The following is a 15,764-nucleotide window of genomic DNA, read 5'->3' on the forward strand; positions in this document are numbered from 1 at the left end:
AAAGGATCAGGGAGCATTATAAACAACACTATACCAATACATTTGACAACACAGAAGAAATGGACAAACTACTTAAAAGATGTAAACTACCAAAGCTCACTTAAGAACAAAGAGATTATCTGAACAACCGTATATCAAAGAAATGGAATTTATAGTTAAAAAGCTTCCACACAGAAAACTCCAGGTCCAGATGGCTTTACTGGTAAATTCTACCAAACATTTAAGAACAAAATAGTAATTCTACACGAACTCTTCCAGGAAACTGAAGGGAGGAGAATACTTCTCAAGTCATTTTATGAGGTTAAGACTTACCCTAATCCCAAAACCAGACAGAGACATTACAAGGAATCTGTAGACAAATATTCCTCAGGAACATAGATGAAAAAATTCCAAGCAGAAATTTAACAAATCAAATCTAAAAATATTAAAAAAGGCTAATACATCATGGTCAATAGGGTTTATCTCAGGAAAGGAAGTTTGGTTTAATATTTGAAAATCAGTCGATTTAATTCACCAGATTAAATAAAAGAGAACAACCCATAGACACAGAAAAAGGATTTGAGGAAATCCAACATCCATTTTTGATATAAACTCTTAGCAAAATTGGTGTAGAAGGGATCTTCCTCAACCTAATAAAGGGCATCTATGAAAATCTGATAGTTAACATCAAACTTCATGTGAAAGACTAAGTGCTTTCTCCCTTAGGTCAGTAATAAGATAAGGATGTCTGCTCTTACCATTTCTATTCAGTGTTGTACTGGAGGTTCTTGACAGTGCAATAAGGCAAAAAGGCAATAAATAGAAATAAAGGCATCCAGATTGGAGAGGGGGAAGTAAAACTGTCTTTATTTGCAAACAACATGATTGTGTAGAACTAATAAGTGAATTTAGCAAGGGTACAGAATATAAGATCACTATTCAAAAATCTATCGTATTTCTATATGTTAGCAATGAACAAAAGGAAATGAAAATTAAAACAATACCACTTACAACAGCATAATAAATATGAAATACTTAAATCTAACAAAAGGTTTGCAAGGCATGCACACTGAAAGCTACAAACCATTGCTCAGAGATGTAAAGAAGACCTACATAAATGAAGAGACATACTCTGTGCATAGGTCAGAAAACTCAATACTGATTTTAATAGACATTTCACCAAAGAAGATGTATGGATAACAAATAAGCACATGAAAAGTCAGTATCATTAGTCATTATGGAAATGCAAATCAAAACCACAATGAGATACCACTTCACACCTACTTAGATGGCTATAACAAAACAGTCAGACAAGAGCAAGTATTGACAGGAATGTGGAGAAACTGGAATCCTCATAAGTTGCTGGTGGGAATGTAAAATGGTATAGCCACTTTGGAAAACAAGTGTTTTTTAAACAGTTAAAAGTGAATTTGTTATCTGACCCAACAATTCCACTTCTAGGTATTTACCCAAGAGAATTAAAAATATATGTTCACACAAGAAAATTATACCTGAATGTTCATAGCAGCATTATTCATAATAGCCAAAAAGGAAGCAACCCAAATGCCCATTACTGGCAAATGGACAGATAAAATGCACCATATCCATACAGCAGTAGAAAGAAATGGAGTATTGCTGTAACTTGGAGGAACATTGAAAACATTATGCTAAGTGAAAGAAGTTAGACACAAAAGACCAGATATTATATGATTCTGTTTTTATGAAGTGTCCAGAAAAGGTAAATCTACAGAGACAGAAAGCAGATTGACAGTTGCCTGAGGCTGGGGCTGAGAATAGAGATTGATTTGGGCAGTCAATCATGTGATCATTTGGGGATGATGGAAATGTCCTTAAACTGGATTGTGTTGATGGTTGTACAACTCTATGAGTTTATTTAAAAAATGTTGAATTTTACTTAAAATGAGTGAATTTTATAGCATGTAAATTATCTCTCAGTAGAGCTATTTTTAAAAAATCATATACTGTATACTGGTAATCCAGACACATAATATTGGTGAAAGAATAGACCAAAAAAATCAGTGGAACAGAATAGAGAGCCCAGAAATAGACCTACTCGACTATAATCAACTGATTTTTGACAAAGGAGCAAAGGCAGTTCAATGGGGAAAGGTAGTCTCTTCAACAAATAGTGCTGGAACAAACGAACATACACATGCCACATATATATATATATATATATATATATATATATGTGTGTGTATATATATATATATATATATACATATATATATATATAGACAAAAACCTTATACCTTTCACAAATATCAACTCAAAATGGATTGTAGACCTAAATGTAAAATGCCAAACTATAAAACTTCTGGAAGATACCATAGGAGAAAACCTAGGTGACCTTGGATTTAGCAGTGGCGTTTTAGAGACCACACCAAAAGCACAATCCTTGAAATAAAAAATTGATAGGTTGGACTTTATTAAAATTAACAACTTCTGTTCTGTGAAAGACACTGTTAAGAGAATGAAAAGTCACAGACTGCGAGAAAATATTTACAGAATAGATATCTGATAAAGGACACGTATCCAAAATATACAAAGAACTCAAAAGTCAACAGTAAGAAAACAAACAACTGAATCGAAAAAAGGGCAAAAGATCTGACCAGACGTTTCACCAAAGAAGGTATACAGGTGGCAAATAAGCGTAAGAAAAGATCAATATCATATGCCATTAGGGAACTGCAAGTTAAAACAACAGTGAGACACCCCTATACATACTAGAATGACTAAAATTCAAAAAACTGATAACACCAAGTGTTGACAAGGATGCTGAATAGTAGGAACTCTCATTCATTGCTGGCGGGAATGCAAAATAGTACAGCCACTTTGGAAGACAGTTTAGTAGTTCCTTATAAAGCTAAAAATAAGATCTGATAGAAAAACCCAAACAAAATTTTTGGCCAACCCAATAATATTTATTCTTACAAAGCTATCTGTAAATTAAATATATTTATTTAGCTATTTCTTACAAACACATTCTCACCATACAATCCACCAGTTCCCCTTCTTGGTATTTACCCAATTGAGTTGAAGTCTGTGTCCACACAAAAACCTGCACGTGAATGTTTATAGTAGCTTTCTTCATAATTGCCAAAACTTGTAAGCAACCGTGGTGCCTTTAAATAATGAATAAATGGAATGTTATTTAACGACAAAAGGAAGTTAGCTATCTGCCTACAAAAAGACATGAAGGGAGCTTAAAAGCATATTTCTACGTGAACGAAGCCAATCTGAAAAGGCTACCTACTGGATGATTGCAATTATATGATATTCTGGACAAAGCAAAACTGTAGAGACAGTAAAAAGATTAGTGGTTGCCACGGGTTCAGGAGGAGGGCTAGAGGGATAGAGCACAATTTTAGGGCAGTGAGTCAATTCTGTACGATGCTGTGATGGTGGATACATGACACCATGCATTTGTTAAAACTCATGGAACTTCACAACCCTAAGAGTGAACCCTAATGTAAACGATGGGCTTTAGTTAATAAAAAGTAAGAGTCAATAAAAACAAAAGAAATCATGATGAAACATTAAAAAAGCGCAACCTCAATATAGCTGTTAAACAGTAACAAAATCTTTGGCCGATCCGCACCTTCTGTGACAACGTGGTCACCTCTGAGCTCCCCGGCACACTGTCCTCAGCTGTGGGCTCCCTGTGGATGGAAGTGGTTTCTCCTTCCCATGCAGTACGACCACCTCCTATCACCTTCTACAGCCTGGAGGGACTGTCACAGTTTGATAAGAGCACCTTGGAGGAGGCCCTTCTCAGAGTGATGCATGGGAGGCTCTGGGTCACTTGCTGGCGTTTGGTGTGTTTGGTCCCCTCTGCGGTGGTGTCTGCTCTGAAAGCCAGCAGCTCACTTGACAGGTGTTGCTTGGGAGGCCCCAGACCTGGGTTCTCATTCCTGCTGTGCTGTTAACTGCCTGTCAGGTTTTGGGCAAGTCGCTTACTTTACCATGATGGCTCTCAGCTTCTTCGTCTATAAAATGAGTGGCTTTCCCAGGGACCTCTCTGGCCCCTTCCAGCTGCAGAGCCGGACTGTGTCCGCATTGAAGCTTCTCGCACCCTCGTGCGTGGAGTGAACGTGTGCAGTGTGTGTTTCCCGGTACCCCAGGGCACTTGACACAGCAGAAACCCTCCCCGCGGGGCTCCCTCTCTGCCTCCAATTGCAGGCGGGGACCTGGAGCCCGACGTGCCCCAGCCTGGTTGCCCAGAGCAGGGGCTGAGGTTGGTGCTCGGTTTACACAACAGCTGCTCCTCTCAGCATTGTTGTTTCTCAGTCTTTCATGCTTTCATATCCCGTCCCAGCCCTGAACTCTCTCTTGGCAAAGAGTAACCCCTCCATCTCCCAAGATGTGCCCACACAGCAATGTTCTGGGTGTTTTCTTGGCCTGGAACTGAGAGGTGGCTTGGGGTGTTGTCATCACTACAGAACTCTAGGGCTGAGAGTTGGAAGATTTTCCTGGTAACTGAGGCTCCTGAGAGCATTTAGAAATGTTTTGTGTTCAATCGGTTAAGTGTACATCATGGGACAGAAGATACTCTGTACCTAGTATTGTGCTGTGAGCCTACCTGTACTTACTTTAAAAAATTCTTTAAGGACCTTGAGACATACTTGAATGAGAAGCTCTGTTAGATCTGAATGGAATCATGGTGAAGTACCCGATCAAATTCTCAACCTGGATATCAAAGTCAAATGGTGCTTTCTGTATATATAGGGGCCTCCTTCATCTGAAACTTATGGATATTCTTTTTGGTACTCCATTTTGCTGTTCCCTTTTGTCCTTAAAGAGAGAGGGCAGAGTATCTGCTTCTCTAATATTATCTGGCCCTCTAGCGCAATATTAAAAAATTAAGCCCCATGGGGCTTCCCTGGTGGCGCAGTGGTTGAGAGTCTGCCTGCCGATGCAGGGGACACGGGTTCGTGCCCCGGTCCGGGAAGATCCCACGTGCCGCGGAGCGGCTGGGCCCGCTGAGCCATGGCCGCTGAGCCTGTGCGTCTGGAGCCTGTGCTCCTCAGCGGGGAGAGGCCCCAGCAGTGAGAGGCCCGCGTACCGCAAAAAAAAAAAAAAAAAAAAATTAAGCCCCATGAAAAACAACTTACCCAGTTTTTGTATGTTGATTTTTTTTTTTAGGACTTTGTTTAGAGAAGTTGCCTATTTCTTCTTCTACCAGTAATCTCCTTGTGGATCGGGAACAGGACGTCATCACGTGTTACGAGAAGGCAGGGGACATTGCACTCCTGTACCTCCAAGAGATAGAAAGGGTAAGTGAGGACCATGTGTTCGTTCAGTTGATAAGTTTTTAAAATTTCAAATCAGATCTCACAGAACTGTGGTCAGCCTCTGGAAGCCTTCAGCTTGTCTGTCTCTGGGTGCAAAGCTTTGCTTCTGTTCTTTAATGCTATGGAGAATATGGTGGTAAATGCGGCACCTTGTGAAAATAGATGCGTCAGTGTTTGGGAACCATTTTAACATCCTCTGAGCAGAAATGACACTATGCATCTGTTTATACCCTCAGTGCCCCGAAGCTGGCTACTCATTCCTGTTCTCATAGGCAAAACAGGTTGAGCTTCCTTTGTACTTGTGTGGATTCTGTACCAACACAGGGTACATCTGGAGTTTGGGAGGCTTTACCTCAATGGTCATGCCAAAGGGCTGCTGGGGACTCTCAACCAACCTGCTTGGAGCAGGCTGTGTTCCTTGAGACCATCTGGGATGGTTTTCTCCCAGCAGTCAGTGGTTTGCCTCTGCTGTGGGGAATGAAACCAGAAGCTGATCAGAGGGCCATCTGAGGAGAGAACGAGTGAGCAAGGCACCCTGAGCTCACGCCCTCAGACAGAGGACGTTGAAGGCTGGATGAGGCTGGGGAGCTTGGGCAATTTGTCTGTTCAGAAGGATCGCTGTCTTTGGCTCTGCTCTTCACTAAGTTACCTCCTTCACTTCTCAGCGTTAATGTTCCTATCTGTAAAAGGAGCATGATAATGGTTCCTACTTCATGAAGTTCTTGTGGGCATTGTAAAAGGTCCTTTAAATAAAGGCATTTAGCCCAGATTCAGAAATGAATTGGATTCTTGGTAATTGACACTTATTTTTCCTAAAAACAATAGCTCCTAGTCAAGTCCGCCCCTTGCAGAGCTTCCTGGTGTTCTAACCAAGGCTCGGTCCTGATATTTCCCCTTTCGGACCCAGAGGTGCATCCTGTGAGATTGTTTAAAATGAGTAGAAGTTCTGTGAGACTTTTTGAAAATGGTCAGAATCTTGTTTCCCATCAACTTATGGGTTCTCTGTTTCCTTAAGGATTAGAATAGAGAGGGACTACCAAAGTCTTGATAGTTTTTGTTATTTTATAAGTGTACAGACTGGAAGTAGTTTCTTTCATAGAAATCTTTTTGTAGTGTGTTGATGTGGGTGGCAAGGATCAGAATTACCTTTCAAGAGCAGGGAGAGTAGGGTGAGAGCCACAGAGAAGAGGGGGAGAGGATGATGGGAGTGGTGTCTGGCCTGGCCCATACCAGAATGTTTTATACATCATGGTTCGCGATATCCAGGAATTCAGGAATATATTTGGCTGTCTTGCCAAAATGTTGTTCTATGAGAAAGGAATTATTTGTTATTCAGAACTGATGGTACGATCTTTAGAGAAATGATCATGCAGCTTGATTTTAAAATCTGCATGATTTTCTTTGTCTACCTCCCTGATGGCCAGTGCTGGGCAGCTGAGAAGTCTGCTTATGCCAGCTAAGCTGTTCTTGTGGACCCCACAGTCCTTGCCACTTAGAGGACCTTATTTTGCATTTTACTCTCTGTTGTCATGCTGGGGCTGCCTTCTCCTGGCTGGGAGAAAGGAGGTTCATCTGTTATGTGTGTCTTTAATGATGTGGGAATTGGCAGATCTAGATGTACTTCCTGTTGTGTTCCTTTATAACCACCTATTCACCACTGGGTTCTTTAGCCAGACCAGAAAGGAGACTCTCATAATCGTAGGATTTAAAATAAATATTTTTCGTGGTTTTGAGGAAACAGTGATCATAGGATGTTAGATTTTGAGAAAAAAATGGAGGCCCAGAAAGGGAGACCCCCAAGGACACACAGGAAGTTAGGGCCAAAGCTAAGATTAGAACTCAGCTCTTCTGACACCTAGTTCAGCATCACTTACTTCATTATCCCAGGCCACTGCCAATAAATGTGGAACCCCGCAGTTTCTTACACCCTTATATGTAGAAAGTGCTCAATAAGTATTTGACCAAGCAAGCCATAGCTCTTAGTAGTGTGGGGAAGCAGCCTCACTCAGTGTATGGTTCAATTTCAGGGTATATATTAGATGACTTTCACATTTCTGGCTCTGATTTTCCAGTCTGAGTTTTCCTTCATGGGAAACCACTTTGGGTCTCCCCAGATCCAGGAAGCTGGGATATTAGCAATGAGAGAGATTGAATGAATGAAACATCTGTTTTGACTGTAGTAGATGCTCAATAAATTATCTGTGACTAATTAGAAGTCTAGGGGAAAAATGACCTTCCTTAAGTGACCACTGGGCTTGGTGGAAGTTCAGGGGTTTTTATGAGGCAAGACAATGATGCCATGCAGAGGAAGATACCTGTTTGGCCTTTTTTTTCTTCCTTTAACTTAAGTGACTTTTAAGAATTATGCTAAATTGAAAACAAATGTTAGGAAAATAAAATCTGAAGGAAGCAAAAGACTGGGGCAAGCTTAGGTAAATAGTGCTTTGCTTTTCTGGGTAGGTAGCCCTTTAAGTAGAAAACCCCACACACTGTTCCTGTGTTTGTTCTGCTGGGCAAAGACAGTCTTTCGGTGGTTTTTCCCCTCATTTCCCAGCCATTCTAAAGCGAAGAAACTTCTGTTTGCCGGGACCTTTTGGCATTTTATTTATGTGTTGCCTCTTAATGTCATTCACTAGCAAGGATAAAATTTGAGGAGAACTTTTGAGCACAGTTTGGAGTATTGTGGAAAATGTTTTTTCATAATCTGGAACCATCGATTTGTTTCTGCTGCAGCCGCATTCCTCTTCTAGTTTCTCTAAGAGTGGGTATGTTTAGCAACGTTAGTGTTGTTTGTTTCCTGAAGGGCGGGGGCTCTTCAGAAAGGGGGCTGACCTTGGCTTCCCCTCCAGGCGGCTAAGTTAAGTTGGGAGAGGCAGCAGGGCCCAGGGGTTAAGTGACGCCAGCGTTGGGATCCTGGCCTTGCCACCTCTTAGCTGTGGAACATCAGGCAAGTTACTCAACCTCTCTGTGCCTCCGAACCTCAGCTGTAAAATAGCAATAATAATAGCTGTAAGGCTGATGTGAGCATAAATTGGGTCAACTCATGTTGTTCCCAGTACATGTTTAGCACACATTAAATGTTCGTTTTATTGTCATTATCTGTTCCTGTGTCACCTGGCGGTGGAATCTTTCCTCACCTTCGAAGATTTCAGATATTTAGATGAAAATACGGAGTATTTTAGACATGCTGTTTTATTAAAAGTGTTAAATAATTTTAAAGAGATATTTATGGAGTAATTTTTTCAGGAGAATTTGGTTTTCCATTTCTTGCCTGGAAGCTAATGGAACACCATCTTGCCTAGAGTCCCCATATCATATCCGGGTTCTGAATCTCTGTTCACCCTGGCTGTTTGACCTTGGTCCAATCGTTTATATCTGTGTGCTTCAGCTTTCCATTTTCATGGCGGGATTAATACTGCCTTACTTGTCTGGGGAAGAAAACCAGTGAGCCACCAGTGTTCTCCACCCAGTATGATAGGAGCTTTCCATGTACTGTTCTCCCTCCTTGTTCCAAACAGGGAGGCAGGGCCAAAGGAAATTTGAATACCTGAAAGCCGTGTGCATTGAATATTTGTTTAGTGTTGTCCTTGTTACATTAGGGTCACAGAGACATCTGCTAATAATTTTCTCTGATAGTTTGTTCTCTGAAGGGGAATGAAAAATACCTCCAAAATTATGCATATAGAATAATTTAATCAAGTAAACCAAATTAGAATAGATGGACATGACATAGGTTGACCTTGATTAGTTTATCTTTGGATGGTGGCATTACACCAACAGTAAATAAAGTTATCTGCCCCACAAGAAGCTTCTAAAGGTGCAATGATAGGAATAAAGATGACTTCACCCTCGAATATCATAATATGAGCCCTGCTTTTGGCAAATGAAATCATCCTGTCTCTGTCCTTTGCATGCATCAGCCAGCCAGCTGGGTATGGCTTTCTTGAGCAGAAGCCACGCCAGGGTGGAACCTTACCTTCTGCTGACAGTTCATTTCTTTACACCCTATTTTAGAAAAGAAGTTAATGCTAAATTATGGGACACCCATAGTTTTTTTCATGGGCTGTTTCAGCGTTGAAGTGTTGAGAAATAGCTGGTGCCCAAATGTTGCAGGGCCCAGCCTAGACTTCATCTGTTCATCAGGAGCCGTTCACTGGTCATCGTGGTCAGTCCTTGAGTGGATTCTGTCCCCCCCACAGGAAGAACTTGCAGTGACACAGCTGAGACGTTGGATTCACAACTGGATTAGATTAAGGTTACTATGTGTCTTGAACTCAAACAAGATGTCCTAAGAAAAGAACTCAGGGCTACTGACACGGAAGGCAGGGTGTGACTCTGGAGGTCCATGTGGCTGTGCTTGAGGGTCTAAAACATGAGACCATGAAAAAAAGATGGATTCTCCCTTCTCTTCTCCTTCCCAATCCCTGCCTTTTCACTTAAGCTGAAGCAGCAGGTTATAGGTCATGGCTTAATGTAGTGCATCTGAATAAACTACTTCCTTAAAGAAATGTCAAGAAACTGACTGGCCAGTATGTTGCTCCGACTTTGAGGCTGCCATCTGACTGGCTGGGAAAGGAGGCTACAGCACACTTAAAGCTGAGTTAGAAAAGCCTGGAAACCAGAAAAGAACAGTAGCTTATTTTTACTTTTGTATGTTCTTGGTCAGTCTTTGCCCTCATAATTTTATAGCATTAAAGGGGCCTATATCTGTCTTTTTTCACTCAAGATTACATCAAAACTTCAAAGTGTTGTCATGGTTATGTAATATTTTACCAAGTGGATGGCCTCTATGGTATAATTCACTTATAGTTGGGTATAGCCTGTTTTTATACTGCTCTGGTGCCAGCTTCCTTCAGGTAGCTTTTCCCTTGTTTTGCTTTGTTTCCTAAGGGCAAATTCCCAGAAGTCGGGACATTTTTAACATTCTCGTTACTATATATTGTATCCAATTGCTTCCTACAAGTCATACTAACATCTTATACCTTTGGCCATACAGGAGAGTAGTGGTTGCTTCGCAATCTTGACGGGGTTGCATTTGTTTCTAAGTTACTTTGCTGATTTGCTAGGTGAAAACAGTACTTTGCCATTTTGGCCTGCATTTCTTTGACTATCAGTCAGGTTGAAATTTTTTCCATCTATTTGCTTACTAGCTATATTTCTTTTCTTTTTTTAAAATCACAGCATTATTGAGATATAATTCACATACCATAGAATTTACCCATTTAAAGTATTCAAGTCAGTGGTTTTTAATATAGTCACAGAGTTGTGCAACCATCACCAATACTTAATTTCAAAACATTTTCATCACCCCCAAAAGAAACCCTGTACGCATTAGCAGTCACTCCCTATTTACCTCCAATTTCTCCAGTCTCTATAGATGTGTATATTCTAGACACTTCCTGTAAATCAGACCATACAACATGTGGTCTTTTATGACTGGCTTCTTTGGCTCAGCGTAATGTTCTCATGTTGCAGCACGCATCGGTACTTCATTTCTTTTTATTGCCAAATAATATGCCATTGTATGGCGATACTGCATTATGTTTATCCATTCATTATTTTATCGTTTATTATTTGGGTTGTTTCTACTTTGGGCTATTATAATAATGTTGCTATAACTTTTTGTATATAAGATTTCATGTGGACAAATGTTTTCATTTTTCTTGAGTATATTCCTGGGAGTGGAATTGCTGGGTCATATGATAACTTTATGTTTAACCTTGTTATATTTCCTTTTTGTTTGTTTATACTTTCTCTCTGGTTTTAAGATGTCGTATTATTTTTATAATTTGAATAAAGCTTTTATACCATAAATATGTTAACCCATTATTATGTTTGCTCTGAATGATTTCCCACTCAGTACTTTTCCATTTCTAAATTGTTCATACATTTTAAACCTATTATATATATTAGTTGAATCTGATTATCTTTTTATTACACTTATTTCATTGTTTTAAAGCTGAAGTACTGAGATAAATCTTCTCTAGGATATAAAAAGTTTTCAACCATTTTCCATTTTAAAAAAAAAAACTTTTAATTTTCAAATCTTGTTGGAGAGATTTATTTTGGTGTATGATATTAGATATGACTCTAATGTTTTCCTCAAACTTCAGTACCACTTTAAGATGATCTTATCTTTCTTTTTTCATATTTTCTGTTATGTATTTTAAGTCATTTAATAAAATTTTAGACACAACAGTCATTTCTGAACTTTCCTGTTTTGTTCTGCTAATCTTATATTGCACCAGTGTGACACTGTTTAATAAGTGCTTCTTTATGATATATTTTAACATCTGAAGGGATTAGTAACTACTTATTTTTCAGAATACCCTTTGTCCTTTTCTGTTGGTATTTCTAGATGCATTTTAGAATAATTGGGATTTGGTCAAATTTTTATTAACGCTATACATTGGTTTGGAGAATTATATTTAGTCTTTACTCACCTGTGACCATGATACCTCTTTCCATTTTGCAAGATTTTTGTTTTACAGACTTCAGTAGATGGATTGTATTCGCAGATCTTTTCTATTTGTATTGCTTCGCGTATAGGATCATTTTTTTTCATTGTATTTTCACATATAGCAATGCTTTGGTTTTTAAAATTCAATTACAAAAATATTTAATGAGCGCCTTCTTTGTTCTGCACACTGTGCTTGACACCAGGGGCACTAGAAGAAATAAGCCACAGAGCATGTCCTCAGGAAACTTACTGTTTTCTGAGGACACAGGTCCATAAACAGCACGTGGGCTGCTTTGGTGGGGAACGCTCAGAGAATTCTGCAAGCCCAGAGAAGGGTCTTGGACCTGTGCGGAAGTTCAGGGATGGCTCCTGGAAGAGATGACACCTGAGCTGAACCTTGAAGGCTGACAAGGATAGGAATACAGGGTTATCAGCCACGATACTGAACTCCTCCATAAAAATAGAGTTGTTTCTTTTCATTTTTCTAAGGCTATGAACATATGGCAGAGGAATGATTTTTGTCATTATTCTTTCTTCCTTTCTAGTGTTTTCCACTTTATCTCTCTTTCATGCCCTATCTCCAGACTTTTCTAAAACAATGTTATTATAAAGGTGGTGGAAAGTATCCTTATTTTGTTCCTACTTGAAGGTGATACTTTAATATATCTCCAGTAAGGGTTATAGTGTTTACATGCTCATTGAGTTTCTCATTTGCAGTTCATAACAATTATGTAGGTATATATTATTATCCCCATTAATCAGATGAAAACAGTGAAGATCTGAGAGATCAAAGGAGTTGTCCTAAGTCCACAAGTGGTGAGGAATGTCAGAACCAGACCTTGAACCTGGGCCTTTTGACCTAAAATCTTTGGCCCCAGCCCACTTTCTGTCATGCTTCCTCAGGTGTTGGGTGTGTGCTTTTGCCCAAGCAGGCTGTACTTGTTAAGGATACTTGTTGGCAGTCCTCTCACAGGGAAGTGTTTATCCACAGAAAAAGTGGTGGCTTCAACACTGCCAAACAATGCTCCTGCCCAGGCCCATGTGTTAGAGGCTCTTTGTGAGGAAGGGATTAAATCCAAGATGCTTAGACTTCAGGGCAAACTCTGAGTTAAGCTATTCCCTCTCTCATCCACCTTGCATTTTTCCCATCCTGACTCATCCTGGCAGCCCTGACCTTGTCTTTTGGACTTTGTTCTGCAAGCAAATGCAGACTAATAGGACAAAGGGAGAGGAGTCAGACTGCAGAGTCAGGTAGACCTGAGTTTCAACACCAGCCTTAGCACTCGTTAGCCATGTGATTTGGGCAGCTTGCTCAGTGGAGCAAAGTCTCAGTTTCACCTTCAGTAAAGAGAGGGTAATAGTGTGCGTCTCAGTGGGTTTTTGTGGGAGAATAAATGAGATAGTCTATGTACCTACATAGTGCCTAATGCAGAATAGGTTATTTTCTTATTGCTTTTTTCCTTGCATTTCTTATTGGCCCTGCAAATTTATTCATTCATTCATTTACTATGTGTTTTATTCATTTACTACATTTACTATGTATATTGAATGCTTACCCTGTCCCAGACACTGCAGTAGACACTGGATATATTAGTAAATGGAATAGACATGGCCCCTGACTTTGCAGAAGGTGCAGCACCATGGAGGGAGACAGCCAATAATCAAGTAAAAAATACATTAATAGGGCTTCCCTGGTGGCGCAGTGGTTGGGAGTCCGCCTGCCGATGCAGGGGACACGGGTTCGTGCCCCGGTCCGGGAGGATCCCACGTGCCACGGAGCGGCTGGGCCCGTGGGCCATGGCCGCTGAGCCTGCGCGTCCGGAGCCTGTGCTCCATAACGGGAGAGGCCACAACAGTGAGAGGCCCGTGTACCACACACACACACACACACAAAATTAATAAATGCATTGAAGGAATAGAATAGGATGCTGTGGGAGGGAATAATAGAGGCAGGCCTGCTTTATGTTAGTGCTCAGGGAAGGCCCTTCTGAGAAATGACAATCAAGCTGATATATGAGAGGTGAGAAAGAGCATAAGAGTAACACGATCCAGACTGTGTTTTAAAAAATTATTCAGGCTGCTTGTGGAAGGTGGAAAGGAAGTTAAGGTGCAAGAGAGGACATGGAGACTGTATTTAGGAGGCTGCTGTAGAAATCTAACAGGAAGTGATGGTAGCTTTGATGAAAGTTATGGTTGTGGAAATGGATATATACAGACATTTGAGAAATAATTAGGAGGAAAATAGTAATAGATTAGATGTGAGAGAGTGTCAAGGTCTCAAGGCTCAATCCCCAGTGTCTGATTTGGGCAGCTGGCTGGATGACGTTACAGTCGCCCCTCGGTATCTGTAGGGGATTAGTTCCAGGACCCCCTGTGAATACCAAAATCTGCAGATGCTCAAGTCCCTTATGTAATATGGCGTAGTGCAGTCGGCCCTCCGTATCTGCAGGTATGGAACCCGTGGATACAGGACCAGCTGTATTTATAAGATGGAGTGATAAATAGAGGCTTCAGTTTTGGGCTGAATCTGGACTCCTAGGAGTGTAATCATGCTCAAAGTTTCTCTGGGGTAGAAGTTATATGGCTTTTGTCCCAGGAAGGCATTCCAGGAGCTAGGAGGGAGATGCCCAGAAAGGGGCCCTTGAAGATGAGCCCCATCCCTGAGGTTCTGGTATAGAGACCCTTCTTAAGACTGAGGCTGGACCAGGAGAACCAAGAATTTCTCCCTTCCACCACCAGCCACATAACAAACACAGCACCAAGTACTACGCAACAGCAGACTACTACTGGGAAAGAGGCATGAATGTGGAGAGAGAACTCCTCTGTAGTGCAAGCATACAGAGACTGCTAAAAACTGAGGGTGGGATAGAAACACTGAGGAAAACCCTCTGGAGTCCCAAGTCCCACAGTTAGCAGCCCAATGCTGGAGGAGTTTGAAGCCCATGGTGCATTGGAGGTAACTATAGAAACAATAAAACCCAGCTCCAGCTCAACTACTGACTAGGTTGACTCAATCCCCAACACTTAGGGCCTGATAAGAGAAAAGGGGTACACATTTTCAAGTGTAAATATTATTTAACTCAGTTTATTTCTGTATACACAATTGTCAACAATAAATAAAAAATTAAGGGCTTCCCTGGTGGCACAGTGGTTGAGAGTCTGCCTGCCGATGCAGGGGACATGGGTTCGTGCCCCAGTCCAGGAGGATCCCACATGCCACGGAGCGGCTGGGCTCGTGGGCCATGGCCACTGGGCCTGCATGTCCGGAGCCTGTGCTCCGTAATGGGAGAGGTCACAACAGTGAGAGGCCTGCGTACCGCAAAAAAAAAAAAAAAACAAAAAAACTATAAGATACATATATATACACACACAAACTGGAATAAACAAATCACTGTGACGAGCAATAAACAAAACCAAACCCAGAAATGACCCAGGTATTGGAACTATCTGATAGGAACTTTAAAATACCCATGAGTTATATGTTAAAGGATATCATGGAAAAGATATACAACATGCAGGAACAGATGGGAATTTCAACAAGGAGAAGGAAACTATAAAAAAAGCATAATTAAAATGCTAGAAATAACAAAACATGATGTAAGAGATGAGGAACTTCTTTGATAGCTTTTAGAAGACTGGAAAGAGCTAAGAAAAAACTTTCATATGAAGATAGGTTAATAGAGATTATTCAAAGAGAAACACAAAAAGAAAATTAAAAAGAGTGGGAAAAAAACAGAACAGAGCATCCAAGAGCTGTGGGAAAATATCATATATGTATTTGGTGCCCCAAGAGGATAAGAGAGAGAAACTGGAACAGAAGAACTATTTGAAGAGAAAATGGTTGGGCTTCCCTGGTGGCACAATGGTTGAGAGTCTATCTGCCGATGCAGGGGACACAGGTTTGTGCCCTGGTCTGGGAAGATCCCACATGCCGCGGAGCGGCTGGGCCCGTGAGCCATGGCCACTGAGCCTGTGCATCCAGAGCCTGTGCTCCACAACGGGAGAGGCCA

At 40.8% G+C, this 15,764-nt stretch overlaps 1 protein-coding gene across 7 annotated transcripts in view; it reads left to right on the forward strand.

The window, feature by feature from the left end:
* TTC7B (tetratricopeptide repeat domain 7B) overlaps window positions 1-15,764 on the forward strand; it is a 237,868-nt gene that overhangs the window by 52,160 nt on the left and 169,944 nt on the right. For all 7 annotated transcript variants that reach the window (XM_060004050.1, XM_060004048.1, XM_060004047.1 and 4 more), the window contains one exon: window positions 5,146-5,276. In XM_060004050.1, coding sequence (XP_059860033.1) covers window positions 5,146-5,276 — 131 coding nt within the window. The remainder of the gene's footprint in view (window positions 1-5,145; window positions 5,277-15,764) is intronic.

The sequence above is a fragment of the Delphinus delphis genome, chromosome 2, assembly GCF_949987515.2.
Source record: "Delphinus delphis chromosome 2, mDelDel1.2, whole genome shotgun sequence".
Taxonomy (NCBI): domain Eukaryota; kingdom Metazoa; phylum Chordata; class Mammalia; order Artiodactyla; family Delphinidae; genus Delphinus; species Delphinus delphis.